The following is a 22,933-nucleotide window of genomic DNA, read 5'->3' as shown; positions in this document are numbered from 1 at the left end:
TCTGGCCAATATAAGTTCTCAACCATACAAGCAATAAAATCCCCACACCAAGATATGTCTTAAAATTTATCTTTCTATCTATCTAAATACCTATTTGTGTCTGTTATTCAAACCCCAGTTGGTTGACCTTTCAGCAACACACTCGAAGTTTTATCTTTTTGTCTATCTATGGTCTGTTTGTCTGTAATTCTGACCTGCATGAGTTCATCACACATTTCCGCAATGGACTCGCTGTAGCCACCTCCACAATCGTCCACACTCTCCCCTAGGAACTTCACTTTCCATACCCTAAGATAAAATATCTTTATATAAAAGTAACAGGATTTATGTCTGTCTGTATGTACTTAAGAATCTTGCTAACCGATGAACCTTTATAGTTCTCTTTTATCGTGCAGCTTCTCATGACTATTTTTGGGGATGGTAAGACCACCCTCGCTAGTGAAAAATTACCCCCCCCCCTTAAGTGTCCATAGGGGCGTAGCCTGTCCTTTTATATAAAGTAGTGAGATTTTTTGTCTGTAACTAAGATATCAATAACTACGGAACAGATTGAGTTGTCTATTTAAAGCATGGGTCACGGGATGGTTTTTTTTATATTTAATTCTTTGACTGGTTTCAGGCTATTTCCATTCCCTACCAAAATTACAAAGCCCCTATACGCTAAGGATGCAGCCCTTGTGATTGAAATATACAGACAACTACTTGGCCCAAGTTGTGAAGACCTGTTTCGTCTGCTAACAAATTGCTTTCTGTTCTTTTGTAGGGACTCGGCTATTTTTTTTATTAAATTTCAGACGCTATCAGACCCAATACATGGGTAGAGTTAACGCATATCTCGTGCCCCCTATATTATCTTACTTCAGTGTAAGAGTGGATGAAAAACTGAACCTGTGGGGTAACAAAAGACAATCATTTGTGATGCTTCCCATCTTAGAAACCATCTGGCTAAACACGGATCTACTTGTTTCACCAGTGCTTGGTCCAGCCTGAAAATAGGGAAAATTAGTATCAAAACACTCCGCTAAATGCTATTGATTGCTGGATTTATGTTAGTTGTGGCTAGATGATTGTTCTGTCTGTCTGTCTGTCCGCCCGTCTGTCTGTACCTGAGTTTGATTGCTGGAATTATGTAGGTCGTAACTTGATGATTGTCATGTCTGTCTGTCTGTCCGTCTGTCTGTACCTGAGTTTGATGTCTAGAGTTATGTTGGTTGTGGCTAGATGATTGTCAAACAGTCTGTCTGTCTGTCTATCTGTCTGTCTATCTGTACCTGCGTTTGATTGCTTGAGTTATGTTAGTTGTGGCTATATGATTGTCCTGTCTGTCTGTCTGTCTGTCTGTCTGTCTGTCTGTCTGTCTGTCTGTCTGTCTATCTGTCTGTACCTGAGTTTGATTGCTGGAATTATGTTATTTGTGGCTAGATGATTGTCAAGTCAGTCTGTCTGTCTGTCTGTCTGTCTGTCTATCTATCTGTCTGTACCTGAGTTTGATTGCTGGTATTATGTTGGTTGTGGCTAGATGATTGTCCTGTCTGTTTGTCTATCTATCAGTCTGTCCATCTGTCTGTCTGAGTTTGATTGCTAGAATTAAGATGGTTGTGGCTAGATGATTGTCAAGTCAGTCTGTATGTCTGTCTGTCTGTCTGTCTGTCTGTCTGTCTGTCTGTCTGTCTGTCTGTCTGTCTGTCTGTCTGTCTGTCTGTCTGTCTGTCTATCTATCTATCTGTCTGCCTATCTGTCTGTACCTGAGTTTGATTGCTAGAATTATGTTGGTTGTGGCTGGATGATTGTCCTGTAGCATTTAATCCTGATTGAGATTTCACCCGGCTTCTTTTTATTCCAAACCTTTAAATGTTAATTTTTATATTAGTATACCTAGTAAAGTAAGACTTTTTTAAAACCTTGAAATCAAAATAAAATATTAGGGTATTAAAATTCATAGCTTGTCAAGAATTTAAGACATTATGAAGTGCTTTTAACACTAAACACCTACTTTTTGAAATAAATGAGAAAAATAATATTCTTCTTCCAAAAGCTTTCACAGTTACATTTTCCTTTGACAGAGTTGCAAAATACATTAAATACAGTGTGGTACACTCAACTTCAGGGATCTAAGGGATAAGACAATGGACGATAAATTGATATACATCCCCAACGATAATACAGAAAAATAATTCTGTAGATTAATAGTTGAATCGTTTGGACACTTAACTAAATGAACCAACCAACCAAAATTTAATAAAACTCCTCAAAATTATTAAGCCAACGAAAAAGAACACGTTATTAAAAAACTTTGGAGACTATTGTCCAGACTAATGATCCTTTTCTCCCTGGGTACACTCAACTCTGTATTTTAAGCTTCACGATTAAAAATGTGACCAATGAAAATAAACAATTAAACTACCTGCTGAGCTCAAAAACCGGTCCATGTTGCCTATCCCTGACCATGGTGGCCTGAACAACTTTTCTGAAAGCTGACTCCTTGCAGGAGCTAACCAGTAAGGTTCTCAACTTGTCCATTCCTCCAATACTTTCATTAGAATTGCCTACAAACATTTTATTTATCGCATCGTATTATAGAAAGCAATCCGCAGAAATTAAATGATTAAAACCAGTTTTGTTAAACCTGAGGTGCCGATGGCCCGGACAAACAAAACTGATATTGATTTTTTTTTATTATTATAAACTATGAAATACCTAATGAAAGAAAAAGATTTTTTTTGTTGAAAACTTACACCTTTGGAGTTTAAAGGTTTTAATGCCACTGAGTATAAGGATAAATACCTGGAGAATTCTGCTGGGTATTAGAGTTTACTCCAAGTGGGAACATGGCAATGCCAGGACAGAAAATTCCAAAGATATATACATAGATAGATAGATGGCTCTATACCTGGAGAATCTTGCTGGGTATTTGAGCACCCAGTAGGAACATAGCAATAGCAGGACACAAAAATAAAGTTATATAAATAGATAGATGGCTCTATACCTGGAGAATCCTGCTGAGTATTGGAACTAACTCTAAGTGAGAACATGCCAATACCAGGACAGAAAATTACAAAGATATATAGATAGATAGATGGCTCTATACCTGGAGAGTCCTGCTGGGTATTGGAGCTAACTCCAAGTGGGAACATGGCAATGCCAGGACAGAATATTTCTGAGAAATGATGGAGAAGAACTAGTCTGTTTCTCAACACTACTGGCGGAAATTCCTAAATAAAAATGTTATTATGAAAATAATTTTAAAGCTAAAAAAATCATATCAGTAAAAATGAACACAAAAATTTTTATCCAAAGTGTAAATTTTTTTCGCTTTGAAAAGTGCTCAAATTAATAATTGGAAATAACAATGTAGTATTTTGTCTGTATTTCTGTTAATTGTCTGAAATATCTAGCTTTTTATTTATCTTATTTTAACATATGACACCAAAAAGGTTTTCAAAATGATGGTTTTATAAGGTTTTATTTCCTATTCATTGTTTAGGGAGGTGAAGGTCGATCCCCCAATTTTTTTTTTTTTGGGGGGGGGGAAATTTTTTTTCTATGGGCAATGTTTCTTGGGAGTGTGAAAAAATGGTTAAAAGCCTTTCTAGGACCTATGAGAAGCTAAGGAGAACCCGATCGTTTCTGTGGTTAGCGAGATCCTTAGGTACAAACAGACAGACAAAAAATCCTGTTACTTTATTATGAGGAAATATTGTTTACCTTGAGCATATCAAACTCTAGGGGCACAGCCAAGGGTAGCTTGCTGGTGGTTATTGGTCTGTTAGTTGACCATGCCAGTGTGTGGGCTGACCCACAAGCTACTCGGTTTATCTTTCTATTCTGCAAGATGGCTACCAAGCGAGGTTTCTTAATAAAAATGAATATATTATTACTTGGATATTATACCAGATTATCATGTACTTTTATAAAGTAAAACTAGTACCTCTGGTTAATATAACGATTATCTTCTTCAAACACCTTTACCCCATTACCTCCCCTCCTTTTATATGAACGAAATGACCATGACCAATAAATGGGTTCCACGTTAGCAAGCCAAAAATGACGAAATTTTTTTCCCTGTCCTAATATCCATGTATATTTTACATCCATTTGAACAAGTTTTTCTTTTGGAAATTGTTTTATTTTTGTACTTTTGAACTAAGCAAAGTATTTGATTGTAAAACAAAAATCAGGAATCTTAAGGGATAAGACTATAGGTATGAATCCCATTCCCCAAATATGATAAAGAAAATCCTGCTGTAGATGAAATTGTTGGTTGAAAAGTTTAAACACTAATATTTTTGTTAAAACAACGAATCAAAATAAAGAAAAGTACCCAAAAAGTAAATTCGTGAATATAAAACTTTGGGTACCAGTGTTATTTACATAAGGTATCAAGTTTACCTGGATGGCATTAGTTGACCCATCCCCGAGCTGTCCCTCGTCGTTATCTCCCCATGTGAATACTTCTCCTTGGTCAGTGCAGGCCACACAGTGTAGAGATCCTGTAGCTATACTAATAACTTTTCTACCCTAGATATAATATATAATAAATATATCAGTACATGCCACACAGTGTAGAGATCCTGTAGCTATACTAATAACTTTTCTACCCTATATATAATATATATAGAAAAAAATTGCTTAGTAAAAATATTCATACATTTAAAAAAAAATTCAATTTAACATTTATCTTAAAGAATTTTAAAATATTTTCTAGTATGGCTTCAAAACCAATAAATATCCCCTGGATTATAACCGGTCAGCCATACTGAAAAATCATGTTACGTGTAGAATCGTATTACAGACAATTTTCCACGAATACTAAAATAAAAAATCTGGTTTTAATCTTATGACTGTTCATTTTAATTTCCGTGGAAAGCTGACTATTATACAATGAGATAAAAAACTAATGAAAGCTCATCTAAATTTATGTTGGAGTGATACTTTAATAATTTACCTGAAGAGCAGAAACTTTCTTTGGTCGTCTAACATGATCATCTGTACCATGACCAAGTCGGTGGTAGTCACCTTTACCCCAGGTATATACAGACCCAGATCTAGACAGATAGATAGAAAGAAAGCTAATAAAACCAAAAGAAAAAAAGATGGAAATCCAAAGAGTCAAAAAAGGTAAAACTGGAATTAGATACCTATTAGTAATATTATAAAGAAGTCAGATTTGTATGTCTATCCCATAATGGCTAGCTTACAAACCGCTAAACCAATCGATTTTTAAAAACAAATTGGTCCTGAACTTTTTATATGTTAAAAATTTCCATAGAAAAAGTGCCAATTTTATATTTTTAAACAAAAACAAAATTTCTTTTGAAATCTCTATGGTTTAAATGCATCTGCTTGAATATCTAAAATAGATATCAATTACTGGTTGAAACATTTGGACACTCAAATCAATGAACCAACCAATCAAAATTCAAGATAAATCCCCATAGTTCTTAAGCCAACGAATAAGAAAACGTTGTTATAAAACTTTGGGGTCTAGTGTAAGAAACAGCTGAATATCCCCTCCCTCCCACCTGAATAAAATCTGACCTGGTTAGGCAGACAGAAAACTGAGACCCACACTCAATCTTGACGGCTCCCAGCCCGGCCAGGCTCTCTATCCGCATGGGCTCCTTGCAGCCGTCACTGCCGCCCCGCCCCAGCTTACCATAGTCCCCGTCACCCCAGGACCATACGTTGTCGTCGTCAGTAATGCATAGAGTTTGTGCATCACCTGATTAGTTTTGTTTAACTTTGAATGGCTCCAGAATTTAAAAAATAAAGGGAATATTGATTAATCCTTATTGTTCATTAAGCAGTAAAGTTTTAGTCTCATTAAGTTTGAAATAAATATAATAATTTATAAGAAAAACAATTCTAGATATTTATCACAGAAGGGTGGGGATAATTGACTGTAAATCACAAGTTTTATAATCACGTTATCTTATTCGTTGGCTCAAAACTTGAAGTGTCCACCAATCTTTCCTACTAATGATATTAATCTTTCAAAATGTTCTTTTTCCAAGGTGGGAGAGGGCATTTAACTGTAAATTCCCTGTTATCCAAAGTATTTTATTCACGTTAGCTTATTTAAAAGACTTTTATTGATTTAAATTGGTTGGTACTATTAGTGTACAATATTTAAAACAAATAGTTTTATCTACAAAACGGGTAATCATCTATGTTTATTAGTTTATAAATTTATCATCCATTGTTTTGTCCTATAAGATCCCTACCATATAATCTAAATCAGTTATAAACATTCCTGAGCCGCAAGCAACATCCACCACCCGATGGCCAACCAATCCTTCCACCAGCTTTGGCTTCAAATGATCCTCTGAGTCTCCATGTCCCAGCCGACCATACCGACCCTTGCCCCACGTGTACAACTCTCCACTGCTCGTGATAGCAGCAGAATGCGCGCCGCCGCAACTTATATCCACAATGTCTTTGCCGCGCAGCGCTTCAATGACACGTGGTCTGTCGCACGAGTTTTTGTTGTCATGCCCCAATTTTCCATCACAGCCTTCGCCCCACGAGAATACATCGCCCTCATTGCTGAGGGCCAAGCAGTGTTTACCGCCGCTGTTCACAGCAATTTTCTTGATAAACACGTGCTGAATGCTCTCTAATAACGTGGGCGTACAGACAGACTCAGTGCCGCCAATTCCCAGTCGGCCGCCAGCCCCATAGCCAGTGGCATAAACTTTACCCTCGGTGGTAACCGCAAACAGGGTTTGCTCGCCGCCAACCAATTGGACTAAAGTTTAAGATAACTATTTTTGAATGATTGCAGATTTTTTTTCATTTGAATAATTTAATTTGGATATACTAGCGGTTAAGCCTCTAGAGTCCTCTATTGCTTGAAGGAAGTGGGAAAAGAGTTGATTCTCTTTTTTTAAAATTTTTCTATGGGCGATTTATTTTGACGGTTGGTGGTACCCTTCCTCTAAAATACACTTTCCATGGACCTGAATTATTTCGATTAAGCGGTCAATCTTTGCTACTCACACACACTCACAGACATTCTTTTACTTTTATGTAGGATAGATAGATATAAAAATATAAAATTAATAATTATCTTTCCTGGTCTTAAAACACTGAGAGATTCGCACTGAGTAGGAATTTTAACTTTAGCCCCATCCACCCCGCCCAGCTGACCCCTATGGTTGTGCCCCCACCCAAATATAGCACCCGCCCCTCCCCAGGAAAGGGTCCAGTCCTCGGGGCGGCGTTGCAGCCACAGTAACAGCTGTTCGTCGTGACCAGCCTAAAAAAATTATTTCTTATTATTTATTCCATATTATCAAGAACAACATAAGTATGTTTCAATTAACAATCCATTTAATTTTTATCTATAATACAAAGTAGAACGATGTCTGTCCGTCTGTCTGTCCGTCTGTCCGTCTGTCTGTCCGTCTGAAGCTTAAGATCTCAGTAACCACTGAACCGATTGGGCTCTACTCTTCAGGGAATATACCTACTGGTCCTGTGATGGTTTTAAGCTATTTTCTTGGGGGGTGAGACACCCCCAACCCCCCCAAAAAATGAAAAATACCCCCCCCCAAAAAAAAAAAAAAATTTTTTTAACTTTTTATTTTTAAATCTAAAATACGAAAAATTAGGTTGATCAAACCTCTTAGGGCAAAGCCCCTAGAGGCTAGGGGCGAAGCCGCTAGTTAAATTATAAAGTAACTAGCGACTACGCCCCTAGAGGCCTCTAGGGGCACTTGAGGAGAGAGTCGAATTGAATAATTAAATTTCTTATTTTAGATTTTAAAAGAAAAAGATTTTTTTTTGGGGGGGGGAGGATTTTTAACTTTTTGGGGGGGTTTGGGGTGTCCCACCCCCCAAGAAAATAGTTATAAACCTTCCCGGGACCTATGAGAAGCTACCCTGTAATGGAGAACCCGATCGGTTCAGTGGTTAGCGAGATCCTTCGGTACAAACATAAAAACACACAAACATCCTGTTACTTTATTATAAGGATGTGCAAACAAGGGGAATTTGAGGAAATTGCCCCCCCCCCCCAAATAATTTTAAAAAAAATATTTTTTCCCCTCTCCCCTTTTTCATCTATCACCTATCAAATGGGAGATTTAAAAATCCTTGAAAAGCAGCATAAAACCTGAACAATAGGCAAATAAATGAAATCTTGACTTAAAATTGTGGGTGAGTGGGCAAGCCGTTTACTAGATCTTTTAATTTTTAATCCTTACCTTAAACAAAGCATGATTTTCATGATCCAGAGTGAACATTTCATCCTCTGAGCACATTTCTAAAATTTTCTTTCTAACGTCCAAACAGAAACTTTGTGGAAGGGGATTTCTGTTGATCAGTGATGTGGCCACCCTGAAATAAATCCCCAAGTTTGTTTCCCGCCTTTTTTACTGAACTATTTGGATGGAGAGTTATATTGATCAGTATGGCTTCGAAAAAAGATTGATATCCGATGGTATATAATTGGTTCTAAGCCATATTAAAAAATATTGTATAGCATCGTATTATGATTTTTTTTTACGAACAGTAAAATGAATATATATATTTGTTAGCACGGTCCTCAAAACAGAAATTAATCTCATAATTTATCGTTTTCCTATCCGTGGAAAGTTGTCTATAATACGATTCAAAGATAAACTATTCCCTCCTTTTCAAAATTGAGATATTTAACTACTTATTTTGTAGGTTTGTTGAAAAATACCTGGCAGCTACACAATATCTTCTAAACCAAGACCATCTGTATGTCTCACTGCAACAGGGCAGGGAATCAAGCCCGAGATCACAGGCTAGGGCAACCAGTTCCTAGATTAGAACATTTTTAATATTTGGATTAATTCATTAATTCAAACCAATTTTTGTTTCCATTTGCGATTGGGGTGGTGTTATCCACCCCCAAATGGTATAATAAACCTTCCCAGGACCTATAAGAATCTATACTGTAAAGCAGAACCATATGAATCGGTTCAGTGGTTAGTGATATCCTTTGGTACAGACAGACACACACATGTACAATATACATCCTGTTACTTTTATATAAGGATATAAATTCCTTTTCCTAAATCTTCTTTCTTATATCCCCCTTTGAGAGACAGACAAACTTTTTGAAGACCAATGTTTAAGATGACCTTAAGACCAAATCTAAATATTGTTTCATACCTACATAAGTTTGTCAGTTTTTGATAAAAAATGTTATATATTTGTGTATTTCTTCAAATGAGTGTTGAAAATGATACCTTAAAGAAAGTTGATTGGAAAAGATGTTTTCCGCCTCTGACAATAGGATCTTCATATTCATACTGGCGCAGCAACATTTCTGGAAGACCTTGCAGCAGGACACCCAGTGCTGAGCCAGATACCTAGATAGATAGATACATTAATATTTATATTATATATTTATACAAGTACAATAATATTTCTGGTAGACCTTGCAGCAGGACACCCAGTGCTGAGCCAGATACCTAGATAGATAGATAGATAGATAAATGTAAATTTTTTCCATTTCTATAAAAATGGGACATAAATTATTAAAAGTGACGGTTTTTTAGGACAAACATAAACAGTTGTCATTTTAATTAAGGGGGTTAGACAATGGATGATGAATTTATGTAAATTACAACTTCTGTTGATTAAAATTAATGGTTGAAAAATTTTGAAATTACTGGTCTGGAACCAACCAATCACAATTCATAAAAAAAAGTTATTAGAGAACTTTGAGTACCAGTGTAATTAAATTCCTGATTCTACTCTATAATGACAAGCAGATGAATGGACAAACGAACAGACATTTTACCTGTCTAGGAATATCAGGTTCAGTGACCATGGCGGACAGATTCAAGGACAGGCCGTATCCGCTGGTCATCAGCTGGCGCAGAGTCTGCAGGCTCCACATCCGCTGGGCGGCCTCCAGGGTGCTCAGCTGGGCACAGGCGGCTAGAGCTGCGGCCAGCCGCGTACCTGGATATTAGAATTTCTGTTAAGGAATAAATCAGGGATAGAATAATAAATCATAAATTAATCTTCCCTCATAAAACTTTTAAACTAACAAAGGCAGAATTAGGTTTATAAACTTTTGGCGAAGAATCGTTTAATAGTTATTTCTCGCATCGTATTATAAACGGCTTTCCGCGGATATAGAATGTACATTGTACAATTATATAAATCTTTAATCTTATGATTGTACATTTTTATATTCGTAGAAAGCTGGATATAATACGATGCTAGACATAGTTTTTTCGTATGGATGAGAACCGGTTCCTATCCACCGGATTCGAATTAATACGAGGAAAAATTTATTTTCTCTCTCTCTCTCTCTCTCTCTCTGGAAATTAAATAGTTCAATATGAGTCTCAACCGCGTCATAACAAAGATGTCAATATCATTCCCTACTTCTATGTGATATGATTAGTACAATTTAAGAATTTTACAAAATTTTAAAATCAAAAGGTTCTTTAAATGAATTGAAAATAATATCTATTATAGATCATCAAAATATTCTTTTAGAATATGCTTTTGTCGATCCAAATATAAAATTGTCTAATGAAAAATTTTAAAATTGTTGAAAACCGATGAAAATGTTACCTATTCTTTTATTGACTCCATCCAGAGTTGAGTCTAGGATCCAGGTGACAAGAACAAGACTGGGGCGTGATAGCACAGCGCGGTCAGATTGGGAATCCTGTAATAGTTATTTCTCGCATCGTATTATAAACACCTTTCCGGGGATATAAAATACACAATTATAAGATTAAAACCAGTTTCTTCTAGCCCCGAGATGCTGAATGCACGGCCTAAAAAAACTTGTTTTCATCTTATAATTGCACATTTTTTTAATTGTAGAAATCTGGATATAATACGATGCTAAACATAATATTTCAGTATAGCTCTAAATTCAAAAGCAGAACATTAGTTTACAAGTCTATACAAATTTGTGCATAAATGTGTTTTAGATTTGCGAAAATACAGGATACTGTGTAAGGACATGCTTTAATTTTTAGGACTTGATTGTAGAGATGCTTTGATTTTAATATTGTACCTTGTTGTCCTAAGAATCATTATACCAAAAATCAGACGAATAGGATAATTATATCATAAAAAAATTTATCATAATAGGAGAAACACTAATTCCCCACCCAACCATTTAAAGAAAAAAAAGATAGATATATAGATAAGTAGATAGATATTATAAATAGATAGATAGATTTAGATATAATACCTATTACCTGAAGATTTGAACTTGGCATAATAGGATAGACATAAAACCTCCATCCCCAACCATTTACAGTAAAGATAGATAGATAGACAACTAGATAAGTAGTTAGATAATTACATAAATAGATAGATAGTTTTAGATATACTACCTGAAAATTTGAACTTGGCATAATAGAATAGACAGTAAACCTCCATCCACATTTAAAGATAGTAAAGATAGATAGATTTGGATATAATACCTGAAGATTTGAACTTGGCATAATAGGATAGACATAAAACCTCCACCCCCAACCATTTACAGTAAAGATAGATAGAAAGACAAGTAGATAAGTAGTTAGATAATTATTAATTACATAAATAGATAGATAGTTTTAGATAAACTACCTGAAGATTTGAACTTGGCATAAGGGATAGACAGTAAACCTCCACCCACATCCAAAGATAGTAAAGATAGATATATAGATAGACAACTAGATAAGTAGTTAGATAATTACATAAATAGATAGATAGTTTTAGATATACTACCTGAAGATTTGAACTTGGCATAAAGGATAGACAGTAAACCTCCACCCACATCCAAAGATAGTAAAGATAGATAGACAAGTACATAGATATATAATAATATAGATAGATAGATTTGGATATACTACCTGAAGATTTGAACTTGGCATAAAGGATAGACAGTAAACCTCCACCCACATCCAAAGATAGTAAAGATAGATAGACAAGTACATAGATATATAATAATATAGATAGATAGATTTGGATATACTACCTGAAGATTAGAACTTGGCATAATAGGATAGACAGTAAACCTCCACCCCCAGCCATTTACAGAACCGTCAGAACTAAACTTCCACTTTAGTTCTTCACCTAAATAAAAATTAAACTCAATTACCGATAAATTGATGTACATTGTACTGTACATCCCCAATCATGATAAACTTAATTACCCCTTGTCTAGATTTAATATTATTGGTTGAAAAGTTGGGACACTTCAAGTTTGTAAACAACCAATTAAAATTCATTAAAAGTTTCAGAGCAAAATATGAAAACGTTGTCATAAAACTTTGAGTACCAGTGTAATTTCAGTCCAAAGACCTTTCCTTTCCTTCCCTGACTATTTTAGTTTTTATTAACGAGCTAGAAAAAATTATTCAAGAATAGTTATTTATCTCATCGTATTATAGACAGCTTTCCGCGGATATTGAAATGAAAAATTATCGGCCCCAAGGGGGCAACAAAATAGTATTGTTTTTTTTAAAGATTTTTATTATAATATTCCTGGAAAATTGTTTACTATATTTACATGATTTTTCAGTATGGCTTAGAACCGGTTCTACTCCAGCGGATGTTAATCGGTTTCGAAGCCATGCTGGAAAATGTCTACCTGGAATCCTAAGTTCTGGCGACCAGTCTGTCCACTCCCTGCCTGATCTGACCGCCACAATCCTGCCCGATCCGTCCATAATGGTGAGCGGGTCGTGTCGCCGCTCAGTCGAGCATTGCCGGTCAAACTCGATGCGCAGCGCCTCAGCGCCGGGCGCGCGCACGTGACCACTGAGCGTTATGTCGTCTGTGTAGGGGTGACTGCTCTCTTGGATGATGGGTTGAGGTGGCGCTCTAGATAAATAGATATAATAAACACCAATGGCAGAATATATACGTGGATATTATTAGTTTTGTTTGCTATTGCGGGCCCCTGTCCCTTATTGGTCCGGCCGTTCATCCAGTAGGAGGGGAGGAGATGTGGTAAATGGGGGGGGGGGGGGGGACAGCATTGGTAAGATTGTTAATTCAGCCTACTACAAGGTTCACTTTATTAGAGAACATGAAAATCTGGTGTAAGATCCAAGTAATAATAAATACATTTAAACACCAATTTTTATAAGCATAAAGATAGCTAGAGAGAAAATAGATACCTAGAAGCATCTGTATTAGATGCTACATCTATAGCTTAGTAACACAGAGTTCTAGTAACATTTTACATAGATATATATTAAGATAGCTAGAGATAGAAAATGGATACCTAGAAGCATCTGTATTGGAAGCTACATCTTCTAGTTCAGTAACACAGAGTTCTAGTAACATTTTAAATAGATATGTATTACGATATCTAGAGATAGAAAATAGATACCTAGAAGCATCTGTATTGGAAGCTACATCTTCTAACTCTGTAACACAAAGTTCTAGCAACATTTTACATAGATATTTATTAAGATAGCTAGAGATAGAAAATAGATACCTAGAAGCATCTGTATTGGAAGCTACATCCTCTAATTCAGTAACACAAAGTTCCAGCAACATTTCTGAAATTCCACTGCTTGATTCGCCCATAGCCTAATGATAGTTTCATTGTTTAGTCTTATTTTTTAAATAGCATAGCTATTCTATACTACAACCAGACCTATATATTAACGTCAATAAGTCTAAGGGTTATTGTTTCTTCTGAATAGATTACCAAAGTATCTTTTTTTTTTTGACTATCAAAGGCCTTGTGTAAGTCAAACTAACAAGAAATTGATTATATTTATTTATTACAATTGTAATAATTGTCTAAACCGGTTCTAATCCATCGGATATTAATCGATTTCGAAGCTATTCTGGATGGAAAATATATTTTTAAGTTAGGAAACCTTCAAAAAGCCTCACAATTTCGACAGCTACAAATTTCACTTTTTAAAACTACATGATAATCTGGTGTAAGATCCAAGTAATAATATATTCAATTCATTACTATTTTGAACTACATTATTTGGGTATGGGACATTGAAGAAAATGCTTCCGAGGTTAAGTGATTATGCCTACGAAACAATGCCTGTAATAAGCTGGCCACAGATTCGCGAGACTTTTCACTTGACCGTCCAGCCACAGCCAGCTTCAGTAGGTCAACTAACATCCTAGGAAGATAGAAAATTAGATATCACATTATTTATAATAATTTAGTTACAAATAACAACAGTAAAACAGGCAGATATGACATTGAAAGTTGGCATTGTACTCTTAGACTGTGTTCTAAAAGGAAGACAATTGCCAATAAAATGATATTCATCCCCATTAATGAAGCACAAAAATACCCTATTGTAGATTAACATTAGTGGTTTAAAAGTTTGGATACTCAACTTAATGAACCAACTAATAAAAAATCAATAAAGTCCCCAAAGTTTTTAAGCCAACGAATAAGAAAACATGATTATTAAACTTTGGGGACTAATGTACTAAATAGCCCAGTGAACCCTCCCTTCCTGGCTCTCACCATCCATTTATGACAATTACTTAAGACATGGACCAATTATATAGTAGCTGCGTTGCTAAAATAGAAAAAAAAGGGGAATCAAACCTGATGTCATCTTGACCAAAGAGATGTGTAAATTCATCAATACCAGCAGGAACCTCCCCAATCCTCTCCAGTTCTGGTATCTTATCCTAGATAATAATTGAGAATTCAAAGCTTCCCTGAAAAGGAAACTGATGAAAACACATTTCATATAGAAGCCATTGAGAAACAATGGACGAACAATTAAAAGTGGAATTTGTAACAAAGAGACCACCTTCCAGCAGTTATGTGAGGTATTTTTTTATTGTTATGCTTGGCTTCCATTAAATAGGGCCAAATGAATGAGAAAAGTAAAGGTCTACTTTAGTCCTGACAAAAATTTTAAAATGTAAAACAAGTTGATATTAAAAATCGTCAAATTTAATCAGCAAAGGGGGTGGTAAATATTAATAATGTTTTGATTGATGTACTTTTGCATTTTACATCATTTGATGATGTTTTCCAATGATATTCCATTTAATTTTGCACGTTGAACTCAACAAAACATTTGATGATATTTCAAATATTGCAACGACGCGGCAATAAGCAAGTTTTAAATTTTCCCGCCAAAATTCAAATAAAATCCGTTAATTTTATTTTCCTACCTTAATGGAAGAAATCATGGCGCCAACCATAGCAGACACGCCACGACGCGGCAATGAGCAAGTTTTGGAGGAGGAAGGTCCGGACCCAAAGACAGGGTAAATTTCTGAGGAGTCGTCGGATTCTGGTGTCGTTTTCAGGCTCAAACTGGTACTATTCAAATAAAGTTAGATTAAAGCTATGTTTATAACAATAAGAATACTCAATTAAAAAAATAGAAACTTTAAAAAAAAGACTATAATTTAAAGTGGGGGAAGCAGCCGCTAGTATTATATAACGTAAAAATTCTTATTACCTGCTTATTTCTGCTCTACAAGCTGGCGCCTCTCCGCCGCCCACCGCAATATCAGCCACATCATCCGCCACTTCATTGCCGCCATCCTCTCCACCCTCCCCGCCCATCAATTCAGACTCCCCATCGTCCGCCGAATGATTGGCGGAGCGCAGAGATTCCAGCGTGTTATACATGAGCAGTTGTGAGTGATGGCCGCTCACACCGCTCACCCCGGGATGGGCGGAATGATGTGCGGCGGGATGTTGCATCGGGGAGGATAGATTGTTGTGCGGCGCTATTGCGGTCACAACTGCTTCTCTAAATGGCAAAAAATAGATGTAAAATTGTTTTTTCTTTTATTAGTTTAATTTTAAAATAAATCCAAAATAGGAGCTTCAGAAAAAGAGATAATCTGTATAAATAAAGAAAAAAAAACAATAATCACAGAGAAATGTTATTGGTAAATTAATAACATTAACAAAATAAAAATAATTATCAAGTTAAATATCTTATTTATTTATAGCTGTTCTTTGCATAACACTAAGAATTAACCAAAAACTAAAAGAGAATTAGTTACTCCGCCCTATACTCTAGAGCAGTCAATGAGAAAATTTAGCTTTTCCAGGGAACTACAGGGATAAGACAAAAATAATACACACAAAATTATCCTTTCTGAAGATTACAATTAGCGGTTGAAACGTTTGGACACTCAACTTACTGAACCAACCACCTAAAATTTAATAGAAGTCCCCAAAGTTGTTAAGCCAACAAATGAGAAAACGTTATTATAAAACCTTGAGGTTTAAAGTTGGATATCCTTACCTGACATAAATAATTTGAAGGGCATTGAGTATATGCTGCAGGGCCCGTTGTTTGCTGGCATTGGAGTCCAGGGACAACAGGATCTTGCACAAGGACATCCTGCTGCTTCTCTGGCTGGAGCTCGAACAACCTGGATAGGTTTGTATAATATATGATTGATCATTCAGGCAAAAGACCTTTCAAACTTTTTATTTTTTTCAGGAAGTGGGGGTAAAATGAGGGTTTTCAAAGGTTAAAAGAGAGGGCTCTGTCTAATACATTTTGTTACTTTTATATAAGGATCTATAAATTAATGTAAAGTGTTAATAAAATAAAATTATTAGGTACACTTTATCAATTGAGAGATATTTTTTTTGGAGGTGAAGTAGACAACTGTTTTGCTAAAGTCAAACCTCCATTATAAACGTCCATACTGAACGACCGTAAATATAGAAAAATCTTTGCTATTAAAAAATATGACCAAACCTGAGGCATTAATGTTGAACTATTGTTATTAAGGTCCAGATTACTTACTAAATGTGTACCCAAAGTATTTATAAATATGATCAAACCTGAAGCATTAATGTTGGAACTATTGTTATTAAGGTCCAGATTACTTACTAAATGAGTTCCCAAAGTATTTATAAATATGATCAAACCTGAGGCATTAATGTTGGAACTATTGTTATTAAGGTCCAGATTATTTACTAAATAAGTACCCAAAGTTTTATAAATATGACCAAACCTGAGGCATTAATGTTGCAACTATTGTTATTAAGGTCCAGATTGCTCACTAAATGTGTACCCAAAGTATTTATAAATATGATCAAACCTGAGGCATTAATATTGGAACTATTGTTATTAAGGTCCAGATTGCTTACTAAATGTGTACCCAAAATATTTGAAATATGACCAAACCTGAGGCATTAATATTGGAACTATTGTTATTAAGGTCCAGATTGCTTACTAAATGTGTACCCAAAATATTTGAAATATGACCAAACCTGAAGCATTAATATTGGAACTATTGTTATTAAGGTCCAGATTGCTTACTAAATGTGTACCCAAAATATTTGAAATATGACCAAACCTGAAGCATTAATATTGGAACTATTGTTATTAAGGTCCAGATTGCTTACTAAATGTGTACCCAAAATATTTGAAATATGACCAAACCTGAGGCATTAATATTGGAACTATTGTTATTAAGGTCCAGATTGCTTACTAAATGTGTACCCAAAATATTTGAAATATGACCAAACCTGAGGCATTAATATTGGAACTATTGTTATTAAGGTCCAGATTGCTTACTAAATGAGTTCCCAAAGTTTTATAAATATGATCAAACCTGAGGCATTAATGTTGGAACTATTGTTGTTAAGGTCCAGATTACTTACTAAATGTGTACCCAAAGTATTTATAAATATGATCAAACCTGATGCATTAATGTTGGAACTATTGTTATTAAGGTCCAGATTGCTCACTAAATGAGTACCCAAGGGATCCTAAACAAAATATATAATTTACAGGTTTCCAGGGATAAGGCAATGTAATATAAATTGATGATAAACAATAATAATACAGCTGTAGATTGAAATTATCGGTTCAAATCTTAAAACACTGTTAGTTAGAACCACCTAATAAAAGAATTCAAAGTTTTAAAGCCAACGAATAATAAAACGTATTTCTGTAAAACTAAATTTTAATCTACACTTAAAATGTTACCTTAGGACTTGAAAAGAGAACGGGTTCATGAGTATTTGATGTTTGATTGTCTTGAGCTGTCCAACACACAGAATGGGATGACCCGCAGGCTACTCTGCTAACCTAGATAGATAGATAGATATCTACATACATATGGGTAGATAGATAGATGTCTTATTGTCTCGAGCTGTCCAACAGACAGAATGGGATGACCCACAGGCTACTCTGCTAACCTAGATAGATAGACAGATATAGATAAATAGATGTCTAGATACATATGGATAGATTGATATCTAGATATCTAGATGATACACATTGATAGATAGATACTCTGCTAACCTTGATAGACAGATAGTTAGATGGATGAATAGATAAATGGATGAATGGATCGATGAATGGATGGATGATAAGATACATAGATAAGACATATAATAAGATGGGTGGACATAAAAAATACCTTGATACTCTCAGTTCCATGTACCAGAGCTGGTTTTCTGTTAACAGTTGTGGAACCATTCCCCTGTTGACCGTGATCATTGTCTCCCCATGCATATACTTGTCCTTGGTGTTTAGGATAATAGATAGTTTGTCATAACAAGGACAGAGCAATGGATTAAAAAAAACAATGAGGTAAGATGATTTTGTCAGTATTCGGGGAAGATTCAATTAAAGGTTAAAACTCTAAAGATTTATACTCAGAAGGAATTTTTTTTTCTTTCATTAAAAAAAAATTAAGGTAGTGGGCTAACAACTCTCTTCCTTTTTTAGGAGCATTTAGGGACACAGAAACTAGTTCTGAAGCAAGAGCCTTTAAGATTTTAAAATGTAATTTAGTATGATTCATAAAAATCCTTTGCAGACATAAAGGTTCAATAAAACTATTTACAAGAATACTTGAATAAAATTTGAAATAAGTTAACCATTTTTTAATATCCTTTTTTTTATACAGTTTAAATGTATCTATTTATCCCTGCATCAGTGACCGCCAAGCAATGAAGCGCCCCAACAGCCACGTGGACTATCCTGTTTATCAAATCATGATCATACGTCCAAAATGAAAAAGTATGCTCGCGGCAGGCTAAAATAACGATACTCCCCATCCACCCGCCTTTACCTAATCCTCTCCTCTACATTTTCCCAATATATCCACATACATCTAATATCTATTGTAAAACTAACCAGTCAATCAATCACTAACTAATGCGTGCATGAACATTCCTTTTGCCGCGTAAACTTTCGACCACTGTGGGTTTGCGCACGTGTTGGTCAGCATTGTGGCCCAGGCGGTAGTAGTCACCCTTGCCCCAGGTCCATACAGTTCCTAGAATTTTAAATCATGGAGTCACAATAATTTTTAATTGATCATAATACTAAACCATATGGATGTATGCACACGGAGACTGGAAGTGAGAATCCTTTGGCCAATCTTAGATTGGTAAGCTTGGCGAACAGCTGATTGTATTCTATGCTACATTATAAGCTGACCGCAATAATCATGATGCTACTCAAATACTACATCACACTGGCCTAGCGTTTTGACAGGTGTTCCTAATTAATGGCACTCTCATGTGAATGTGGAGCATTGATAAGGGAAAGGATGATTAAACTTACCTACTGGATAAGTAGAATATTTACTATTTTAACTAGGTAATTTCAAATTTGTGTTTCTCTAAATAAAGAAAGGCGTTTGATATGCCTTTTTAACCTTACTTTTATTTTGTCGTAAATAAAGAGATAATTATAAAATAGCCAATAGGTAATTCTTTTTCGTTATAGAAATTTAACTACCATTTTAAGAATCAAGTGCAAGCATTATGTCCGAAAATTTTGGTAAAAATCAACATATAAAAATTACTTTTTGATTTCCAGTTTATACCTTATTGTTAAGGGAATCATTATAAAAAAAACCTGATTTAGACAGAGCCAATGAGAACTGAGCCCCACATTCAATCTGAACAATTCCCATACCATTCAGCTTCTCTACATTGGCAGGGATAGCACAACCTTAAAGTATTTATCCATTAGTATTACATCCAATATAGGATCAGGTTCATTATTAATAATCTGTAACTTTTGAGATAGTATTTGATTTATTTTAGCTTCGGTGTTACATCAGATTTTCATGTTCTCTAATAAAGTAAAACTTGCAGTGGGATAAAATAGGATTCCCCCCTTACTCCATCTTATCTTCTCCTACTGGAAGAACGAACTGACCAGTAAATTAAATCCACGTATATTCTATATCCATTAGGTAGGCGCTACAACTTTCAACCAAATATTCATAGATTTTACTTGGCTTAGATGTTTTTAATAGATATTCAAAATCTGAAATCTCTAAGCAAAGATGATTAAAGCTTTCACCTTCACTGCCTCCACGGCCTAACTTTCCAAAATCTCCATCTCCCCAGCTGAACACCATTCCTTCGTCTGTCAATGCTAGGGTTTGGGCATCTCTACTTCCACAAGCAACCTAGATATATAAAAATGATAGAAAACTCAGGGAGTAAGGGAGGGGACAATGGGCAATTAATTCAATATAAGAGTTATCAAAGAAAGGGCATGAAATCCAGTTTAATCCAATAAATTTGTAGGAAATTTTACAGGGATTGTTAATTGAATAATAGATTTCCATAGTGTCATGTAAAGTGAAATCACAACTTGTTTTTGATGAAATATATTGAGGTTTTATGGTGTGATTTTTATATTACAAGATTATTGGACCTGGCCAGCTGCTAGCAAGAATATGACTGCCCCTTGCCCCCACCTCCCTTCCCCCCGTCTGCTACATTCCAAACTAACACAACGAGTAGTTATTTCCCTTGCCCCCACTTCCCTTATCCCTTCTCCCCGTCTGCAATATTCAAAACATACACAACGAGTAGCGGCATTTCATGCGCATTCCCCAAACTCAGTCAGAAACTGCTAAATTCTTGCACATTCCCTTTAAGCCAGTACCCAAAGTCTGAGACTCCTAAAAATTGAATATTCGATCCATTGTCCCCTCCCTTACTCCCTGTAGAAAACTGGTCTAATAGACGACAGGACCATGAATACTTATGGCTTGTATATAATTGTGAAGGAACATTGTTTAAAAGGAGGTACGGACTTTCTGGTATCGACTATCGAGTTGCTTCGCTTTCTAAATCGTATTTAACTGTTACAGAAATCATCATCCAAAGTTTTAATTTCTAACATCCCTAAGTTAAAGACTTATCCGTGACGTAAGAACGGACGTACATACCCTAACTATAGAAAAGCTTCACTTTAACGTAAAGCAAGAAAAACACTCTTACCTGTATTACTCTATGGCCAGTTAGGGCTTTAACTAGCTTAGGTCTGAGCTGAGTAACGTTATCGCCGTGTCCCAGCCGCCCGTATTCGCCGCAGCCCCAAGTGTATAATTCTCCGCTGTAAGGTTTATACATGAATTATTGAAAAAACAATGGCTATCAGGGATCTAAAGGGATAAGACAAAGGCCAAAAAGTTAATGTATATCCATAGTGATGATACACAAATTACAATTTCTGTAGATTACAATTAGTGGTTGAAACGTTTGGCCACTTAACTTATTGAACCAACCATTAAAAATTCAAAAAGGACACTAAAACATTTAAGCCAACGAATAATTATATTTAAGTTGTACATTAGACTGGCCCAAAAAAACATGAATTTTTAAATCTTTACCATATCAATTTGCGCATACCTTGAAGTTGTTACCGGCTCAAATGTAGACCTTTTATTAAAAACTAGACCTCTCTACAATGAAAATTTATCTCGAAATTTCAATCTTAAGCTTTTTATCAAAAACTTCATATTTTCATGATTTTAACAAGAAATAATTTAAGAACTGCCAACCTAAATTAATGTAACAAGAGTTCAAATATGAAGCAATTATAAAAAGTAGGCAGAACCACCATTCCTGCCGAATAATTCCGAAAAACGTCTAAAACATTGTTTTATTTAAATTGATAATTTGTGTAAGAAATTGAACTAAAACAGTGGCTATTAGTCTTGTGATAAGAGAAATGATGAAAAACTCTAAAAAATATACATTTTAAAGACATAAAATAGGAAAAAGTGTTTTTAACAAATTTCATGGCTCAACAGACATTATCGCCAATAAAGAGACAATTTACTTAAATAAAAAATTTAATGAAGGTAAAAAAATATGTAATATACTTATTCTCATATTCAACTTTAAAAAAAAGCATACTAATAAAAAAAATAATATTGCAAAAAATAATTTGATTGTTTTTTATTAAACCAGGAATAAAGAGTAAGGCTTATCTTTAATTATTTTTCTTCAATGATTTCGCAGTATGAATTAGCTTTCCCAAATTATTGTAATTGTACATAAATAAATTTTTATACTTTCTTTCTTTATATGTTTATTCCTGGTGATTTTAATATTTTATTTCAATGTTTGTAAACAAACAGACAGAAAATTTGATGTTTTGCTTTATATCTGGTGTAAGGCTTTCCTAATTTGGGGAAGAAAAGGTGAAAATAAATATGCATTTGACGAGATAGCGATAGATTTTTTCTTAAAATCAATTATAGGGATAAAATCTACAAACAATACATAACCTATTTTTACATTGCGCACATTGAAAAGCGATTTAGACCTTCATTTGGGCCACACTATTGTACATCTTCCATGATGATAAACAAAATTACACCTTTCCATTTTAAAATTTTCGGTTGAAGGTTAAAACGATCCAATGAGAGATTATAAAACTTTGAGTACCATTGTATTTTACACTCCAACGTCCCCTCCCTCACGTTACTACTTAAATAAAGTTATAGATACAAATTTAAGTATAAAACCGTTCCTTGAAGAAATAGCCGCACTGTGGGAGGAACCGCAGCCGATGTCGCGTATCCGCTTATTTCGCAGCGCCTCAATCATCCGCGGCTTGTCCAGGGACAGCTTGGAGCAGTGGCCCAGCTTGCCGTCGTCTCCCTCGCCCCAGGAGAAGACCCGGCCGTCCACAGTCAAGGCCATGGCATGCTTGCCCCCGGAATGGACGGAGACCTG

At 35.2% G+C, this 22,933-nt stretch overlaps 1 protein-coding gene across 1 annotated transcript in view; it reads right to left on the bottom strand.

Annotated features, from left to right (window-relative positions):
* HERC2 (E3 ubiquitin-protein ligase HERC2) overlaps window positions 1-22,933 on the bottom strand; it is a 77,947-nt gene that overhangs the window by 13,335 nt on the left and 41,679 nt on the right. Inside the window, exons 36-68 of the mRNA XM_080168569.1 lie at window positions 22,723-22,932; window positions 21,188-21,297; window positions 20,256-20,364; window positions 19,803-19,898; window positions 19,115-19,215; window positions 18,867-18,919; window positions 18,352-18,457; window positions 17,916-18,017; window positions 17,626-17,695; window positions 16,212-16,341; window positions 15,411-15,707; window positions 15,118-15,268; window positions 14,537-14,622; window positions 14,015-14,096; window positions 13,442-13,536; window positions 12,587-12,819; window positions 11,972-12,069; window positions 10,567-10,663; window positions 9,779-9,942; window positions 9,222-9,344; window positions 8,690-8,790; window positions 8,208-8,340; window positions 7,082-7,258; window positions 6,258-6,752; window positions 5,539-5,726; window positions 4,946-5,045; window positions 4,390-4,518; window positions 3,706-3,852; window positions 3,089-3,212; window positions 2,405-2,546; window positions 1,746-1,845; window positions 889-986; window positions 195-288 (exon numbers count right to left, since the gene is read on the bottom strand). Coding sequence (XP_080024695.1) covers window positions 195-288; window positions 889-986; window positions 1,746-1,845; window positions 2,405-2,546; window positions 3,089-3,212; window positions 3,706-3,852; window positions 4,390-4,518; window positions 4,946-5,045; window positions 5,539-5,726; window positions 6,258-6,752; window positions 7,082-7,258; window positions 8,208-8,340; window positions 8,690-8,790; window positions 9,222-9,344; window positions 9,779-9,942; window positions 10,567-10,663; window positions 11,972-12,069; window positions 12,587-12,819; window positions 13,442-13,536; window positions 14,015-14,096; window positions 14,537-14,622; window positions 15,118-15,268; window positions 15,411-15,707; window positions 16,212-16,341; window positions 17,626-17,695; window positions 17,916-18,017; window positions 18,352-18,457; window positions 18,867-18,919; window positions 19,115-19,215; window positions 19,803-19,898; window positions 20,256-20,364; window positions 21,188-21,297; window positions 22,723-22,932 — 4,541 coding nt within the window. The remainder of the gene's footprint in view (window positions 1-194; window positions 289-888; window positions 987-1,745; window positions 1,846-2,404; window positions 2,547-3,088; window positions 3,213-3,705; window positions 3,853-4,389; window positions 4,519-4,945; window positions 5,046-5,538; window positions 5,727-6,257; window positions 6,753-7,081; window positions 7,259-8,207; window positions 8,341-8,689; window positions 8,791-9,221; window positions 9,345-9,778; window positions 9,943-10,566; window positions 10,664-11,971; window positions 12,070-12,586; window positions 12,820-13,441; window positions 13,537-14,014; window positions 14,097-14,536; window positions 14,623-15,117; window positions 15,269-15,410; window positions 15,708-16,211; window positions 16,342-17,625; window positions 17,696-17,915; window positions 18,018-18,351; window positions 18,458-18,866; window positions 18,920-19,114; window positions 19,216-19,802; window positions 19,899-20,255; window positions 20,365-21,187; window positions 21,298-22,722; window position 22,933) is intronic.

Source organism: Acartia tonsa, chromosome 8 (genome assembly GCF_053477335.1).
Source record: "Acartia tonsa isolate MP-2025a chromosome 8, ASM5347733v1, whole genome shotgun sequence".
NCBI classification, from domain to species: domain Eukaryota; kingdom Metazoa; phylum Arthropoda; class Copepoda; order Calanoida; family Acartiidae; genus Acartia; species Acartia tonsa.
The sequence above is the reverse complement of the archived record's forward strand: the minus strand, read 5'-3'. Positions and strand labels throughout refer to the sequence as shown.